Consider the following 19,133-nt stretch of genomic DNA (forward strand, 5'->3'; position numbering starts at 1 on the left):
TGTGGTGCTACAGAAGAATGCTGAAGATTAGATGGGTAGATCGCATAACTAATGATGAAGTATTGAATAGAATTGGGGAGGAGAGGAGTATGTGGCACAACTTGACAAAAAGAAGGGACCGGTTAATAGGACATGTTCTGAGGCATCAAGGGATCACAAATTTAGCATTGGAGGGCAGCGTGGAGGGTAAAAATCGTAGAGGGAGACCAAGAGATGAATACAGTAAGCAGATTCTGAAGGATGTGGGTTGCAGTAAGTACTGGGAATGAAGAAGCTTACACAGGAAAGGGTAGCATGGAGAGCTGCATCAAACCAGTCTCAGGACTGAAGACCACAACAACAACAACAGTTATAGTACATGACCATATAGTTTATCTTCTGTTCAGGGTCTATTTTTGGGGTGCTCTGGAGCTTTATCAGTTTCTAACTGTTGTCAGAATAATGAAAATTCTAATTTGATATCCTATTTTTATGTCTATTTGACCACCTTCTTCTGTGTGGATGAACAAACAGTGCCTGAACTCTTATGGGAATTGCCGGTAAAGCCATGAGTAATGAGTATGATGGGCAGGGGCACTATGAATATAGTGCGGGACAGTAAGTTGCAAATGTGGGTCTCACGGGAGGCATGCCAGAGATATGTCCCTGCAGTCACAGTATCCTCTGTGTCCTCGGTGGCTCAGATGGATAAAGCGTCTGCCATGTAAGCAGGAGATCCTGGGTTCGAGTCCCGATTGGGGCACACATTTTCAACTGTCTCCATTGACTTATATCAACACCTGTATGCAGCTAGGGGTATTCATTTCATTGTAAATTCAGCTTTTTATATATGAAGGTAGTATCTGTTCCCGAAAGAACAGCTACAATTGATGACCGTGAAGCTTCTCTAGAATGAGATAATTAAATCAACATCCTAGCTGCAAATAGGCATTGATATACATCAGTCGGAACATGTTGAAAATGTGTGCCCTGACTGGGACTCGAACCCGGGATCTCCTGCTTACATGGCAGACGCTCTATCCGTCTGAGCCACTGAGGGCGCAGAGGATAATGCACCTGCAGGGACTTACCCTACCAGAAAACTGGTAGAAACCGACCTCGGGGAAGATCAGTTTGGATTCAGTAGAAATGTTGAAACATGTGAGGCAATACTGACTTACCTTAGAAGATAGATTAAGGAAAGGCAAACCAACGTTTCTAGCATTTCTAAACTTAGAGAAAGCTTTTGACAATGTCGAATGGAATACTCTCTTTCAAATTCTGAAGGTGGCAGGGATAAAATCCAGGGAATGAAAGGCTATTTACAATTTGTACGGAAACCAAATGGCAGTTATAAGAGTCGAGAGGCACGAAAGGGAAGCAGTGGTTGGGAAGGGAGTGAGGCAGGGTTATAGAGTATCCCCGATGTTATTCAATCTGTATATTGAGCATGCAGTAAAGGAAACAAAAGAAAAATTTGGAGTAGGAACTAAAATCCATGGAGAAGGTTTGCTGATGACACTGTAATTTTGTCAAAGACAGCAAAGGACCTGGAAGAACAGTTGAACGGAATGGACAATGTCTTGACAGGAGGATATAAGATGAATATCAACAAAAGCAAAATAAGGATAATGGAATGTAGTCGACTTAAATCAGGTGATGCTGAGGAATTACATTAGGAAATGAGACTCTTAAAGTAGTAAAGGAGTTTTGCTATTTGGGGAGCAAAATAACTGATGATGTTCGAAGTAGAGAAGATATAAAATGGAGGCTGGCAATGGCACGGAAAGCATTTCTGAAGAAGAGAAATTTGTTAACATCGAGTAGACATTTGAGTGTCAGGAAGTCTCTGAAAGTTTTGTATGGAGTGTAGTCATGTATGGAAGTGAAACATGCACGATAAATAGTTTAGACAAGAAGATAATAGAAGCTTTCGAAATATGGTGCTACAGAAGAATGCTGAAGATTGGATGGGTAGATCACATAACTAATGAGGAGGTATTGAATAGAATTGGGGAGAAGAGGAGTTTGTGGCACAGCTTGACTAGAAGAAGGTATCGGTTGGTAGGACATGTTCTGAGGCATCAAGAAATCACCAATTTAGTATTGGAGGGCTGCATGGAGAGTAAAAATCATAGAGAGAGACCAAGAGATGAATACACTAAGGAGATTCAGAAGGATGTAGGTTGCAGTAGTTACTTGGAGTTGAAGAAGCTTGCACAGGATAGAGTGGCATGGAGAGCCGCACCAAACCAGTCTCTGGACTGAAGACCACAACAACCACCACCTTTGAATTTATGAATGGAGGAGGAGAGCAGAATGAGAAGACTAGAACATTTGGAATGGATTGCAGCTTGACTGCACACTGTCCACAGTAAGATATTGCAAGGTGAGAAACAACTTATTTCCGATATGGGGTGCATTTAAAGAAGGCACAAATTCTTATAAAAAATCACCATCTGTTTTCCTAAACTCAATGGCATTAAAGCAAACCCGAGGTCTGAAAAATTCATTGTGGCCTTGAAAAAATTACAAGGATAGTTTTGTAAACCTTTGAGGACACTGCCAGTCTTACATCTGTTTTTGAGACCATTTGCATTTCAGTTGAAAGCACAGCAGTACATGTGCAAGTGTAAAGCACACCTGTCATGTGCGGCTGTAGCTGATTGATCTGCAGTGTAATTCCTTTTGAAAGATAAATTCTTTGATGTTAAAACTGTCTGGGATGTCTATGTTGATTTTTAAGAAAGAGTTTCCACGTCTCCATAATTAGGTTGGAAATGTAAGAAAATATGTCGATCAACATATTATATCTTCATTGCTCCAAAAATAAATAAATAATATTGAAAATCTGTTTTGTTTGTGATCTATGTTGAGAAATATAAAATATGAAACAGTCTTATGCAGCCTGATTGCATTGCCATTTAAATGTGACACTTTCCAGTTTCCCTCTCTTCCACTTCCTGAATCTCAGACAGCGTGGCAGAGCAGTGAGGGAAGTGTGCAATCAGGCGATAGAGTTACGGCACAAGAAAACCTACTTGTGTGCTGAATTCTTGGTTGTTCCAGCTCTTATAGTATCAGTGATGCATTTTGTCCAGGGATCATTTTACAATGATACAGAATCTCTCAGGTTAACCCGTAGTTTCCCAGGTCAGTTTTTTGTTGCCCTTTGTCCCACGTGTGGTCTGACAGACTGCTATATTTAAATAGCCATAAAAATTGCATCCAGCAATTTCAGCAAAACAGTTCAGTTTTTTATGTGAAAGGTTACATTAATACCACACAAAAATGTATCCAAATAAGTTTTAAAGTTTATTTTTACAAAAAAATGCATTTCAACAAGAAACTGCACAAAATGGACTTAATGTTACATGATAATTTTAATAGTGTGGAAACTCAAATACCTTGCACTCTAAATTTTACTTTTTGTTATATTTTTATTGTTCATTATACATGTAACAATAAAATCATAAAAATTTCCATAAAACATTCAAAAAATGAAAATTATGCTAGTACTTTTCAGGTTTTCAGTTTTCTTCTCAGAGGTTTTCTTTGCACTCGCTGGACATTTTTGTAGAAGAATAAATTTAGATTGGCTCCTGCAACGATCACAAATATAAGCCACTTCTCTCTTCTTTTTTGAGTCACTGGTGGTGCATATTCTGTGTTTTTACACTCTTTCTGCAATGAATTTTGCTCTTGGTTCAGCTACACGCAAAACGTGATAAGTGTTGCACGAAGTTCACAGATTATGAGATAGTTGTTGTCTTGCTTTTTATCTGTGGTATCACCAATGAGTTTGCAAGCTTCTTCAGAAAATTGAAGTGTCTCACCTAAGTTATCATCTTTGTAGGAATTGTGAAGGACAAACACATTTACCCTACATGCGGAAAAATAATGTCATTGGCCATCATTGGAAGAGACTTTGACGACCAGCGGTATCTGTTTCAACAAAATTTATTTGTAGTGGAAGCTTTAGGTAAAGATTCAGTCTCTATACTTCTTTCTTAATCACTTTGATCACCTGTTTCTTTCAAAGAATTCAGAGATGGCAAAACAAATTTGTCCTCACTTTCACATTGTTCCTGTTCTGAATTATGTTCACTTTAAATTTCATTGTCACTCTCTAATCCAACATCATTTCCTAAACTGTCCTCAGACCATTTCAAAACAGTATCCTTGAAGTAAGCAGTCGAAGACCTGCCTACTGAATCCATAATGCAAAGCCCCAGGTGCAATATCAGAGACTGTTAGCACAAAAGAAGCAGTGATAGCACTAGTCCATGTCACATTCAAATGACTACTGACAAAGGAAACTATGGCAGCTTCAGGGAAGAACAACTGGGCAAGGCTGTAATCTCCTATCCCACCCACACACATTAGTGACAGAGTAACAATAAATGCACTCTGTGAAACTGCATCTGGGATGTTAAGAGTTAATGCAAGAAAAACATGATTCGTCTATACAGTCATATGAACATACTGCATTTGCCTGACGTGATTTAGGAAGATCACGGAAAACCTAAATTAGGATGGCTGGACAGAGCTTGAACCTTCGTCCTCTCAAATCTGAGGTATTGCATAAGGATAAATCAGGATATTTTGTTGGTTGGATGAGCAAGAGATTACCACTTTGAGAGATGTGGGAAGAATTGTGGAAAGCATGTTCCCAATTGCCAGGCACAGTTATAGGTAGTCAACACCCAGGCAAATGATGTTAAGTTGTTCCAGTTTGGGGGGATGTTAGATAATGAGATAATTAACTCATTTGCATCTGTTGCATGGGGATGGTTAGATCATTAGGTGCACAAGTGGTGTAAAGAAAAATGAACATTGTTACCTCATTAAAAACATCTGGCTGAGAAAGGGGTGAATTATGTCATTACTACAATCTTTGAGATCACCTGATGATGCAAGACAAATAGCAAAGCTGAAAATGTATATCCAGGCATTTGGAAGAATTACATTCAGTCCCTTGCAGCTTATACTGTGCAAATGGATTCCAAGCCAAATTTGTTATTAAACTAAATATCGTAATGAATTGTTGATGGTGTACAGCAACCAGCTGCAAATTGGTTTCAGGTTACTTTACTCAAAAAGTACTGTCACCATTTTGGAAATGTTTACAATTCATCATCAGACTTTTTTTCATATATTCATCAATACATATTACACATTGGTTTCCTGTTAGTTGCTGTAGGATAAACAATAATTTACAGATTACTAATGTGTAACCGAAATGGTTGCACTACATATTTATGTTGAAATGCAGCTTATGGGAAATGTTCGTCTCGTGCATTTGTATTAGCAGATGTGCCAGATGGGCATTTCAAGTAAATTGCATTACAACAAAAATGTGCTGCAACCATTTTGATTACACATTTATAATTTGTAAATTATTGTTTATCGTAGGGCAGCTAACAGGAAACCAATGTGTAATATGTATTGATGAAAGCATGAAAAACTGTCTGATGATGAAGTGTAAAAAAGAAATTCAAAACTGATAATGGTACTTTTTGAGTAAAATAACCTGAAACCAGTTTGTGGATGGTTGCTGTACATCATCAACAATTTATTTATATAACAGCCACAGTCTCCAACCATATCTACATCTGACAAAATTGCATAATTTAAATATTTGTTACGTAACTCATTCCACATCATTAAAATATACAAATGACCTAAATGTATCTAACTAAACAAAATGAAAATTGTAGAAGGACATGCAATCCGTGTCAGTGCTGCATCCTTTATTGTTTGATTAGAGCTATCTTCAACAAACATTTAGAGCTTTTTTGAGCTGTTAATACATGTCACACTGTTTGCTTCCAGCAGCTGAACTGGGATATTATAATCGTATCTGAATCGTTTGCTCATTTAATGTGCCATTCCCATATGTTCTGTAATGTAGGCTGCCTCTAGTGCAATGTGGTGACTAGCAACTTACTTTCTTTTTTTTCTAATATGCACATTCTTATACAGGGTTTCCCACATAAAACTATTATGCCTTCTGCCCAAGATTGAAGTAACAGAGAACTAACTAAAAAATAGCAGATAATAGTAAAAGTGAAAAAACATTTAGTTACCTGATTGTAAGAGATGCTGGAAGTGGTGACCGTGGGCTTCCAGACATTGTTGATTTTGTGTGATGACGTTACCAGCAACACGCTGTAATTCTGTGGGCTGGTGTTAATTTCTCTAGTAATGTTTCGTTTAAGATCATCTGCTGTGCAAGGAATGTCAGCATACACTTTGCTTTTTAGTGCGCCCCAGAAATAAAAATCACACAATGTTATGTCTGGGGGACCTTGGGGGCCAGAGTCTGTCTTGGATGTTTGAGCACTTGCTCCATCTTGTTGGAAAACTGCATAAAGCTTCTCTACATCTGTTAATCGTGAATAGAAAGAGTTAAAGATCTCTAGTTATCTAGTGTTGTGTAAGGTGTAATTGAAAAATGTGGGGCCAATAATGTGCACACTGGGCAATGCACACCAAACACCTATTTTCTCTGGGTGGAGATGTTCTTTATGTAGCATATGAGCATTGTCCTTTAATCAGTATGTGCAGTTCTGGGAGTTTGCATAACCTGACGAGAACATAAAGTAAAACAATGGACCCAGGTAACAGTTTGCAATCAATGTTAACAGCCAGTTACAATAATGAACTCTCTTTTTTTCCTGATCCTCAAATTTCAACTCACACTCACATGATAGGCATTTAATTTGATATTTTTTAGTACATGATGACACAATGTAAACCAACCTGTACAACAACCTCCTTACCGACTTGTGGGAACTTCTTGTAATGTCCATGGGAATTCTGTTTATAGTTTCAGGGATCCTGACAGTAGGTTGAATATTCCTTTGCACATTGTAAATGGACCCTACAGCCTTCCATTTCCTGTACAGATCTTGAATAGTGCTGGTCATGGGGTGTTCCCTGCCAGGATACTTTACTTGAAACATTTCTTTACATTTCTGGATGGAACCTGCCTTTATGTAACACTCCACATTATCAATTTGCTGTTCTAATTTAAACTGCCCCATTTCTGTAACAAATCAACAATACATGCTTCTCACAACACCTGACACACGAACACACAGCTGCACTCAACTTTCTGATAAAATGCAGTATAACCAACTGTTGAGGCAGTGTGCCACTTCACAAGCGATTCGATTAGGGATGATTAACCAGTACATGAGGCATACCCGTTGTATGTGGGACACCTATACTATTTCTGAGCAGATAACAGACAAATAACTGCAGAAAAGAATCTGACAATTTTTTGTTACAGAGGAGATATGCTGGAAAGGCATCCAAGAAATGATTATAACCAGGGAATGGTACAAGAAGAGGATGAAAGACTGAAAAACATTGACCCGAAAATGATTGAGTTAATACGAAATGAAATTATGGACTGTGGAGCCCCTATCACATGGGATGACATAGCTGGACTTGAATTTGCAAAGTCTACAATCCAGGTAGAATTTCACTTACCTATAGAACACTGAGGGGACTTCAGAAAGTAAGTTACAGATTATTGCTTGAGGTCAGATAACTTTTATTGAATGCTGCAAAACACTTCAAAAGTGACACAGTTGAATGACACTAGTTTTCAACATAGTCACCAAGTCCCTAAACAGCAGTTGAAAAGTTCTACAAATCGTTCATTTCTTTGGCAATAGAAATCTGCTACTTGATCATGGAAAATGTTTCCTCTCAGATGTTCACCCCTCGATCCCTGACATTGTCCTCTGTGGTCGACGTTGATGGCCTTCCATCCTGATCACCACCACCTCCCACGTTTATGCGGCAGTGGTCAAATTGCTGACATCATTTCTCTACAACTGAATGAGATGATGCATTTGGTTCGTATAATGGCAGAATTTCATGGTGAATGTGTATGCAATTTAGACATTTTGCCCACAAGAATCATACTGTTAAGTTTTCTTTAACTTTGGAGTACATTTTCTGTTGTTGCACCATTTCACTCCCACGCTGTGATGCATCTGCCATCTGCACCACAGCAGAAATGTCTCTGCAGGAAATTAACATATACACACATCAATGAGCCACTCATATTGCACAGTGATCTTAGCACGAGACAACACATGTAACTTATTTTCAAAGTTCCTAGTGTATATTTAATAGCACTATAATTAATACATTTTTGTCTAAATATTATATCTGAATAATGTGTTATCATATGCTTTCTCATCTGGCTCTGATATCGACAGGAAATTGTTGTCTGGCCTATGCTCAGACCTGATATCTTCACTGGTCTGCGTAGGCCACCAAAAGGGATTCTTCTGTTTGGACCACCTGGTACAGGCAAAACACTTATTGGTAAATGTATTGCTTCACAATCACGTTCAACATTCTTCAGTATAAGTGCATCTTCCCTGACATCAAAGTGGATTGGTGAAGGAGAAAAAATGGTTAGAGCTTTGTTTGCTGTGGCGAGGTATGTTTATTGTTCACAAGAGCTCTATGAATATCTTGATTTACTATTAAATAAGGAATTTTTTAAATTATCATGTGTAATATTCGTAGGTGTCATCAACCATCTGTTGTCTTCATAGATGAAATTGACTCTCTGTTAAGTCAAAGAAGTGAGACTGAACATGAAAGCTCTCGGCGCATAAAAACTGAATTCCTTGTTCAGCTGGTAAGAATACTCCACTTATATTTTTTGAGTTAAAGAATACTGTGCGCTTATGTTATCTGAATAATTATGGTTATACACCCATTTGCAAGTGTTCCACACTTATTTCGGTTTCATCCGTGCTTAAAAACTCAAATTTGTGTCTGCCTATACTGTCTTCCCATACTACTACTACTTGAGTATTGAATTAAATACTGCGTGGATGCTTTAGCTTTGTACCTTCTTATGGTAAGAATTTCCAGTAGATTTTTGTCTTTGCTTGTTCTTCCTAGCATTGTAGAGACAAATGTCATAATAGTAGTCATTTTGGCAACATTGGGGAAAATATAGTGTAGAATTCCTTCTCAGAGAACTTAATTTTGACTTGGTATGGTAGCGTTAAAATACATCTTTAGAAGAACCGCTCTGAAAGAGGAAGACGAAAACAGGTTGTGCCTGGTAGAAGGCTGTAGGCAAGTTTACAACAAGTGAAACTCGTGGTACATCTGTTCTAGAACCTTTACAAGCTAAGAGTATTTGTCACAAAAGATGTATGTATGTGTAACAATTGCTGAAAGATCAATAAATGACACATGAATGTTACACACCACATTTAAAATTTTGATGGAAATAATGATATAAAGAAGAGATAAAACTGACAGGTGCTTATCCAAACCTGGGTCTGGAAAGAGAGAAGCTCCAGGAGACAGTTTGATAATAGCAGTCAACTAATAATGAAGATTCAAATTTCAGGTTACTATTATTAACTGCTAGTTATCAGTAGATCAAAGACGGGAGCTGAACTCGGTGACTACCATTTTGGACCAAAATCTACTCTTGGCAGCTATTCTACATTCATGAGTACTGTGAAATAAGATTGGTGGGAACATCATCCCAAAATTTTCCCCCTATGCTGAGAGTGATGCACCAAACTTCAATCATTCTTAGTAATGAACCAATACATTCCTAATCACATCTTCTTATTAAGTGCCTCTTGCTCACATGAATGATCATTTTGGTAAGAGCTGTTCTACACCAGCCCATTAATATCACATACTCTGGTCACACTACTTGCATAATTTACTTAATCAAGAGATTATGCTGATATAAGAGCACTAACAAGTTATCTTTCAGAATGAATGAGTACAGACAAGCTGCATGCATCATAAATATTGAATATTTTATTGTTGAGCATGCTGTGACCTTGCAGCAGGATCAATGTGGTCATTCTATTCTCCATCTGATTACCAATCCTTTTTTATTCCCTTATACACCTTTGTCCTTTCATATCGTATATATTTCTTCTGTTGGAGGTAAACTTTTATGAAACAGTTCCTACTTGTGCAGGCTGCATATACGATTGATATAGCAGAACGAACCTGATAAAATGTAGATACAAACGAAGATCAGCAATAGCACAGCACAACAGTACGCAAAATAAGTCTAAATCAGGTATAAAAATGGTAAAAATAGCATTATTAGTAAAAGACAATTTGGATACATAGTGAAGCCTGATTGGCTAATACACTGCTGGCCATTAAAATTGGAACAAACAATGAATTGAGTTGGCACGAAGTATACTACATGATTGGATATGCAGATAATGAGCATTTCAGGACATCTATACAAAGCAAGCAGGAGTAACGCCATCTACATTCTATGTACAAGATTACACAGCAGGTTTCTCATTCAGAAATTGCATTTGAATGTTAGTTGTTGCAAGAATATACTGTTATACTTTATGTGAGAAAGAGAACTGTCTACCAGCCTGTGTTGGTATTTGGGAGCAGCAGAGTTGTGTTGTATCAGAACTACACTTTATACTTTTTGTTAATCAGAATTCCACAACTGTCATGCGAAAATGGAATCAACAGGTTCAGGAGGGCCACACACAACACCATACAGTATCTCAATGGTGCCACGTGACTATCACCTCAGAGGATTGTTGGTTCAGTCAGCAGGATCGCACAGGTACCTCACACGGGTTGAGTCAGGCCTTGTTTACAGCAAGACAGGTAACGACACAGACAGTGCAATGTCTCGCACGCCACATACTGTTGGCATGTCTACAATTGTTATGGCTTCCCTTGACGCGGCAGCAGAGAGGGGCACTCAGACAGTGGTACACCCAATGACAGCCAATTATCAACAAGGACTGCTGATTGGTTGGTAAGGCAGCTGCTTGTGCAGCCAGTGTGAAGACAGTTTCAGGTAAGAAATGACAGCGAGGAATTACAGTTTGATATTGGTGCCTTAACTGATTTTTTTTTCTGTCTTGAGTTTGCTCCTAGAGATTGGCTTTAATCAGCATGAACAAAGTAATCATGATTTTAGTTCTGCTGCAGATCGTTGACCGCCATTTTCTTGGGTACATTGCACATCGTGAGGTTTTGGTTGGATTAGGACACGAGTTTGAATTCAGGACAACAAAACGCATCATCTGCCACAGCTCTACATCTACATCTACATGATTACTCTGCAATTCAAATTTAAGTGCTTGGCAGAGGGTTCATCGAACCACAATCACACTATCTCTCTACCATTCCACTCCTGAACAGCGCGCGGGGAAAACAAACACCTAAACCTTTCTGTTTGAGCTCTGGTTTCTCTTATTTTATTTTGATGATCATTCCTACCTATGTAGGTTGGGCTCAACAAAATATTTTCGCATTCGGAAGAGAAAGTTGGTGACTGAAATTTCGTAAATAGATTTCGCCGCGATGAAAAAGTCTTTGCTTTAATGACTTCCATCCCAACTCGAGTATCATATCTGCCACACTCTCTCCCCTATTACGTGATAATACAAAACGAGCTGCCCTTTTTTGCACCCTTTCGATGTCCTCCGTCAATCCCACCCGGTAAGGAACCCACACTGCGCAGCAATATTCTAACAGAGGACGAACGAGTGTAGTGTAAGCTGTCTCTTTAGTGGACTTGTTGCATCTTCTAAGTGTCCGGCCAATAAAACGCAACCTTTGGCTCGCCTTCCCCACAATATTATCTATGTGGTCTTTCCAACTGAAGTTGTTCATAATTTTAACATCCAGGAACTCAGCTGAATTGACAGCCTTGAGAATTGTACTATTTATCGAGTAATTGAATTCCAATGGATTTCTTTTTGAACTCGTGTGGATCACCTCACACGTTCCGTTATTTAGCATCAACTGCGAACAACCTACGAAAACTGCTCAGATTGCCACCCAGGTCATTTATATAGATCAGGAACAGCAGAGGTCCCAGGACGCTTCCCTGGGGAACACCTGATATCACTTCAGTTTTACTCGATGATTGCCATCTATTACTACGAACTGCAACCTTCCTGACAGGAAATCACGAATCCAGTCGCACAACTGAGACAATACCCCATAGGCCCGCAGCTTGATTAGAAGTCACTTGTGAGGAACAGTGTCAAAAGCTTTCCAGAAATCTAGAAATATGGGATCAACTTGAGATCCCCTGTCGATAGCGGCCATTACTTCGTGCGAATAAAGAGCTAGCTGCGTTGCACAAGAACGATGTTTTCTGAAACAATGTTTCGTTGTGGAACCTATTAAAGGCATCTTGCATTGAATTCCGAGCCAAGTTTCGCGTGTCTATAAATTTTAGCCAATCTTCGGGATTTCGCGTTCTTCTGAACTTCGCATGCTTTTTCCGTTGCCTCTGCAACAGTGTTCGGACCTGTTTTGTGTACCATGGGGGGATCAGTTCCATCTCTTACCAATTTATGAGGTATGAATCTCTCAATTTCTGTTGCTACTATATCTTTGAATTTGAGCCACATCTCGTCTACATTTGCATAGTCAGTTCGGAAGGAATGTAGATTGTCTCTTGCAAGGTCGTTGTTGCTAGGCTCAATACCATTTCTTCCGAATCCACCAGAAACAAATGCAAAATAATTTTATTTAAAAAATTGGATAAAGTGTCACTAGAAGCATTCCTAAGAGACAATCTCCATTCCTTCCGAACTGACTATGCAAATGTAGACGAGATGTGGCTCAAATTCAAAGATATAGTAGCAACAGCAATTAAATCCCAAAGATTGGCTAAAATTTACAGACACGCGAAATTTGGCATCGACTTCAATGCGAGATGCCTTTAATAGATTCCACAACGCAACATTGTCTCGAAATTTGGTAGAAAATCTGAAGAAATTCTGGTCGTATGTAAAGTACACAAGTGGCAAGGTGCAGTCAATACCTTCGCTGCGCAGTGCCGATGGTACTGTGACCGACGACTGTGCTACTAAAGTGGAGTTATTGAACGCAGTTTTCCGAAATCCCTTCACCAGGGAAGATGAATGGAATATTCCAGAATTTCAAACACGAACAGCTGCTAGCATGAGTTTCTTAGAAGTAGATACCTTAGGGGTTGCGAAGCAACTCAAATTGCTTGATACGGGCAAGTCTTCAGGTCCAGATTGTATACCGATTAGGATCCTTTCAGATTACGCTGATACAATAGCTCCCTACTTAGGAATCATATACAACCGCTCGCTCACCGATGCATCTGTACCTACAGGTTGGAAAATTGCGCGGGTCGCACCAGTGTTTAAGAAGGGTAGTGGGAGTAATCCATCTAACTACAGACCTATATCATTGACGTCGGTTTGCAGTAGGGTTTTGGAGCATATACTGTATTCAAACATTATGAATCACCTTGAAGGGGACGATCTATTTATACGCAATCAGCATGGTTTCAGAAAACATCATTCTTGTGCAACGCAGCTAGCTCTTTATTCGCACGAAGTAATGGCCGCTATCGACAGGGGATCTCAAGTTGATTCCGTGTTTCTAGAGTTCCGGATAGCTTTTGACACCGTTCCTCACAAGCGACTTCTAATCAAGCTGCGGGCCTATGGAGTATCGTCTCAGTTGTGCGACTGGATTCGTGATTTCCTGTCAGGAAGGTCGCAGTTCATAGTAATAGACGGCAATCATTGAGTAAAACTGAAGTGAAATGAGGTGTTCCCCAGGGAAGCGTCCTGGGACCTCTGCAGTTCCTGATCTATATAAATGACCTGGGTGACAATCTGAGCCATTCTCTTAGGTTGTTCGCAAATGATGCTGTAATTTACCGTCTGGTTAGGTCATCCGAAGACCAGTATCAGTTGCAAAGCGATTTAGAAAATATTGCTGTATGGTGTGGCAGGTGGCAGTTGACGCTAAATAACGAAAAGTGTGAGGTGATCCACATGAGTTACAAAAGAAATCCGTTGGAATTCGATTACTCGATAAATAGTACAATTCTCAAGGCTGTCAATTCAGCTGAGTTCCTGGATGTTAAAATTATGAACAACTTCAGTTGGAAAGACCACATAGATAATATTTTGGGGAAAGCGAGCCAAAGGTTGCGTTTCATTGGCAGGACACTTAGAAGATGTAACAAGTCCACTAAAGAGACAGCTTACACTACACTCGTTCGTCCTCTGTTAGAATATTGCTGCGCGGTGTGGGATCCTTACCAGGTGGTATTGACGGAGGGCATCGAAAGGGTGCAAGAAAGGGCAGCTCGTTTTGCATTATCACGTAATAGGGGAGAGAGTGTGGCAGATATGATACTCGAGTTGGGATGGAAGTCATTAAAGCAAAGACGTTTTTCATCGCGGCGAGATCTATTTACGAAATTTCAGTCACCAACTTTCTCTTCCGAATGCGAAAATATTTTGTTGAGCCCAACCTACATAGGTAGGAATGATCATCAAAATAAAATAAGAGAAATCAGAGCTCGAACAGAAAGGTTTAAGTGTTCGTTTTTCCCGCGTGCTGTTTGGGAGTGGAATGGTAGAGAGATAGTATGATTGTGGTTCGATGAACCCTCTGCCAAGCATTTAAATGTGAATTGCAGAGTAATCATGTAGATGTAGATGTGATCATTAATCCCTGTATCAGTCATGATGCTCTCTATTAGCTCTGGATTGTTTGTGGCTAAGAGGTCAAGTGTGTTTTCGCAACCATTTACAATTCGCGTGAGTTCGTGGACTAACTGCTCGAAATAATTTTCGGAGAAAGCATTTAGGACAATCTCGGAAGATGTTTTCTGCCTATCACCGGTTTTGAACAAGTATTTTTGTCAACATATCGAGGGAAGGTTGAAGTCCCCACCAACTATAACCGTATGAGTGGGGTATTTATTTGTTAAGAGACTCAAATTTTCTCTGAACTGTTCAGCAACTATATCATCGGAGTCTGGAGGTCGGTAGAAGTAGCCAATTATTAACTTAGTTTGGCTGTTAAGTATAACCTCCACCCATACCAATTCGCACGGAGTATCTACTTTGACTTCACCACAAGATAAACCACTACTGACAGACACAAACACTCCACCACCAATTCTGCCTAATCTAAATTTCCTGAACACCATCTAAGGCTTTTTGCAGAACTTATTTCAGGCTTTAGCCAGCTTTCTGTACCTATAACGATTTCAGCTTCTGTGCATTCTGTTAGCGCTTGAAGCTCAGGGACTTTCCCAGCACAACTACAATAATTTACAACTGCAATTCTGACTGTTCCTTGATCGAAGCACGTCCTGTATTTGCCATGCACCCTTTGAGATTGCAGCCCACCCCATACTTTCCCGAGGCCTTCTAACCTAAAAAACCGCTCAGTCCACGCCACACAGCCTCTGCTACCCGTGTAGCCGCCAGCTGAGTGTAGTGAACTCCTGACCTATTCAGCGGAACCCGAAACCCCACCACCCTATGGTGCAAGTCAAGGAATCTGCAGCCAACACGGTCGCAAAACCGTCTGAGCCTCTGATTCAGACCCTCCACCCGGCTCTGCACCAAAGGTCCGCAGTCGGTTCTGTCAACGATGCTGCAGATGGTGAGCTCTGCCTTCATCTCCTAAGCAAGACCGGCAGCCTTCACCAAATCAGATAGCCGCTGGAATCCAGAGAGAATTTCCTCGGATCCAAAGCGACACACGTCATTAGTGCCGACATGTGCCACCACCTGCAGCTGGCTGCACCCTGTGCTCTTCATGGCATTCGAAAGGACCCTTTCCACATCAGGAATGACTCCACCCAGAATGCACACGGAGCGCACACTGGATTTCTTCCCCTCCTTAGCCGCCATAGAGGCCCCATTATGCACCTAACATTGGAGCTCCCAACTACCAATAAGCCTACCCTCTGCGATTGCCCGGACCTTGAAGGCTGAGAATCATCCTCTGAAACAGGGCAGGCAGCTGCATCTGTCTCAGCCAGAGACAGTACCTGAAACCTGTTTGTCAGACGCACCGGGGAGGCTTTCTGATCAGCCTCCGGGGACGTCTTTCGCTGCCTGCCACGCCTTGGAACGGCCTCCCAATCAACCACAGGCGAGGAGTCAGCCCCACTGCGGGCAGCAACCGGGGCAACCACAGCGGCAGACCGATCTGGGGACAGACGGGACGAGGTTGATGTCCCCGTGATACTCAAGTCCGGCTCCCCACAGTGGTGCCCATTGGCAACAGCGTCAAGCTGCGCGACCGAAGTCAGCACTGCCTGCAGCTGTGAGCGAAGGGATGCCAACGGAGCCCTCATCCGAACACAGCAATCACAGTCCCTGTCCATTCTAATCGATGTTGAACAACAGTTACTGAAACACGAGTCCGTGCCTAGATAACGCAAGGGAAACACGCAAAGAATGTATGAACTAACCTGTACAAATGCCTAACGACTGCGCTACAATCTGCCTGAATTTACAATTACAGTAACTAAAACTCGAAATTACACCTCCTATACGAAACTCACATGCAATTTAAGTAAGAATCTACAAAGTAAACACAGAAAAGAAGCTATATACGTATCTTTCTGTGCTGTCGATGTGCACCAACTGGGAGCTCAGTCATCTGTCACTTAAAATCATCCATTGACAGAGCGTCTCACATTCCCGATACACCTCACGGCGGGCACTTTCAACATTTGTTCGCGTTACACATTAGCAGCATTTGTGAAGTGAACTGCTATGTTTGTGTGTCACCTATAGCCAAGCAGCAGGTGATGTGGTAACACTGCAGTGGCAAGTGACAGATGTGCAAACATCAAAAAACTTTAATTGGATTGCAGTGTGTTTTAAATACTGTTGTAAAATTACAGGTATGCTCACTGTGCCATAACACAGAAGCTTATAGTAGTACTGGTGTGTTTATTGCCAATATGTGTTTGGTTGTTTCATCAAATGTGAGTTGCAAATAAATATTTAACAACTCTATTTTAGAGAAGCAACATGCAAAAGCTAGGGAGGGTGTTTTTTTTTCAATCGGAGGACAGTGTGACTGTTATGTAATTATACGAATTCCTTCTGCTACTTCACACCAAGCATTTACATAACTATACTAACTTCAAAGAACATTAATGTTCACTGGAAATTACTTACCGGAGTCCAGTTATTCTGATAAATTATAAGGGAAGTGGCTGATAAGGTATTATTTAGGCTTAAAGAAGGGGGGGGGGGGGGGGGGGGGATTCAAATTTGATGCCTGATGTCTACTGACAACCTGTTAGACTTTGATAACATTGGTAACAGATTATAAAACTTCATTCTGAACACCAGATGTCCATTTGAAGCAACAGCATGAGGCACTTATGACAAATGACAGATTTCAGAGGCAACAAATGAGAGGCTTTTGATACAAAGACTATGTTGTTGTTCACATTTCATGGCGTCATTGTAAAATTTTGAGCAAGTATCTTCTTGCATAGATACATCTCTTTTCATAATTGTTTATTTGTTTGATCCCTCCTAAGTTTCATGTATCTTTAATCTCATGTCCTAACCTACAACTATATGTGATTTGTGACTGAATCCATGCAAGATGTAACTTATCACTCCTAAAGCAGAAAAAAAAACCAATGTCAAAAATTAATTTTAACAGGATGGTGCTGCAACTGGAGAAGAAGATCGTATATTAGTTATAGGGGCAACAAATAGGCCTCAGGAACTGGATGAGGCAGCGCGCCGCAGACTTGTGAAACGTCTTTACATTCCGCTGCCCGAGTTTCAGGTAACCTCGATAGGTAACATTTGCTAAACTTACAGTATATTGAACTTCATTATGTGTTTCTATGTGCATGACTTACATTAGGGTATCGTACACCACTGTAATTTTTCACAAATGATTCAAGGTAATGAATCCAGTTTTACAACAAATTTTAGTACCCAAGGGGACCAGTACTTAGCTCTTCAGTTAATATTTGTAACTTACTGAGTTGGGATATTGAAGCAAATGTTATTTCTTATTTACTGGAATTACCTCATTTACTATATTTAATGGTGTTAGAGAGCTTATCAAGAACAATGATATATCACATTATTGTAATGACACTGTGAGGTTCTGAAAAAAGAAAGAAATGTATCAAACTTGAGATTGTATATTGGTGATGCAGTGTAGCTTTGCATAAAGTAAAGTTGACTTTTATCTCTTCTATGTTGGTGGGTGAGGAGTGCTAAGGCCTGCCAACAAAATGTGCAAGTGCCAGAATAACTGTTTATTATCAATATAAGAAACAGAGCTCAAACACAGTGACCATGGATGAATGTCCACACTTCTAAATTACAAATAGAAATGTCACTCCTGGACATTGCCTGAGATGTGAGACATGCCTACACATTGAGTCCAGGTGTCGTAGTAAGCAGCAGAGCAGAAGGAGCTGAGGATGATGGATGGTAGACTACAACCTGGCACTTGGAGTGTGCCCTCAAGGACAGTGGGCTTCTGGGACATTGGGTGTCGAAAGACATCGGAGACGATGGCGTGACGACAACGCTAACCAGGGGCAATGTGCAGCGAGGTGTGGCATCCGGTAGTGGCGGACCACAGTCCAGCGTAGCATTGGTGGAAAGTGCTCATGGCATGGGTGATAATTTTGATTGGTCAGCTGTTGGTGTGACCAGCATGAAGCCTAGAATGGTACTGGCTGAAGCACAGTTTGGCAGCAGCCTAAATACTCTGCAATGGAGGGACACCAGCGTGGCGCTGAATGAGCACCTGATGAAGCATAAGAATGTAGTGCCCAGACTACAGTGCTCTGACACAATAGGCACGGCTTGCTGCTTATTGGTGAGATTAGCACTGCCGAACACCATGTAGCTGTGTGAAGCTATGAGTGAAAACAGCGTGAGCCATGCAAGACTGCGCTTGTAAATAGATCAATGAGTTTAGTTGATGTGAGCTGTTTACATAGGGCCTCCTGTGTAGAGGTGGCAGAGCTGCAGGGTCCCGCCAGCTTGAGGGCAAAGTGCCTGCTGCCAGGAGTAGGCACCTTGGGGATGGAGAGCTGCCAACAGCATTGAGAGGTATCGGTGTCTGATGAGATCGATGCTCCATCAGCAATGGCTGGGCAGACTGTGCAGACACCAACAGGCTGTTGAGGCATCTAATATTGCCAAGAAAAGGCTGTATTGACTAGGAACGTCAGAAACCATAGACAGACAGGGTCAGCAGCATAGAGAAGGACCATCCAGTTGTGGGGGAAGGCGGGTATGCGACATGGCAGAGCATGGCACCATCCAAGGTTTGTGGCAAAA

The 19,133-nt window shown here is 40.7% G+C and overlaps 1 protein-coding gene across 3 annotated transcripts in view; it reads left to right on the forward strand.

The window, feature by feature from the left end:
• Window positions 1-19,133, forward strand: part of LOC124606646 (fidgetin-like protein 1) — a 196,238-nt gene that overhangs the window by 123,866 nt on the left and 53,239 nt on the right. For all 3 annotated transcript variants that reach the window (XM_047138645.1, XM_047138644.1, XM_047138646.1), the window contains exons 7-10: window positions 7,277-7,463; window positions 8,220-8,446; window positions 8,536-8,650; window positions 17,482-17,610. In XM_047138645.1, coding sequence (XP_046994601.1) covers window positions 7,277-7,463; window positions 8,220-8,446; window positions 8,536-8,650; window positions 17,482-17,610 — 658 coding nt within the window. The remainder of the gene's footprint in view (window positions 1-7,276; window positions 7,464-8,219; window positions 8,447-8,535; window positions 8,651-17,481; window positions 17,611-19,133) is intronic.

The sequence above is a fragment of the Schistocerca americana genome, chromosome 3 (assembly GCF_021461395.2).
Source record: "Schistocerca americana isolate TAMUIC-IGC-003095 chromosome 3, iqSchAmer2.1, whole genome shotgun sequence".
NCBI lineage: Eukaryota > Metazoa > Arthropoda > Insecta > Orthoptera > Acrididae > Schistocerca > Schistocerca americana.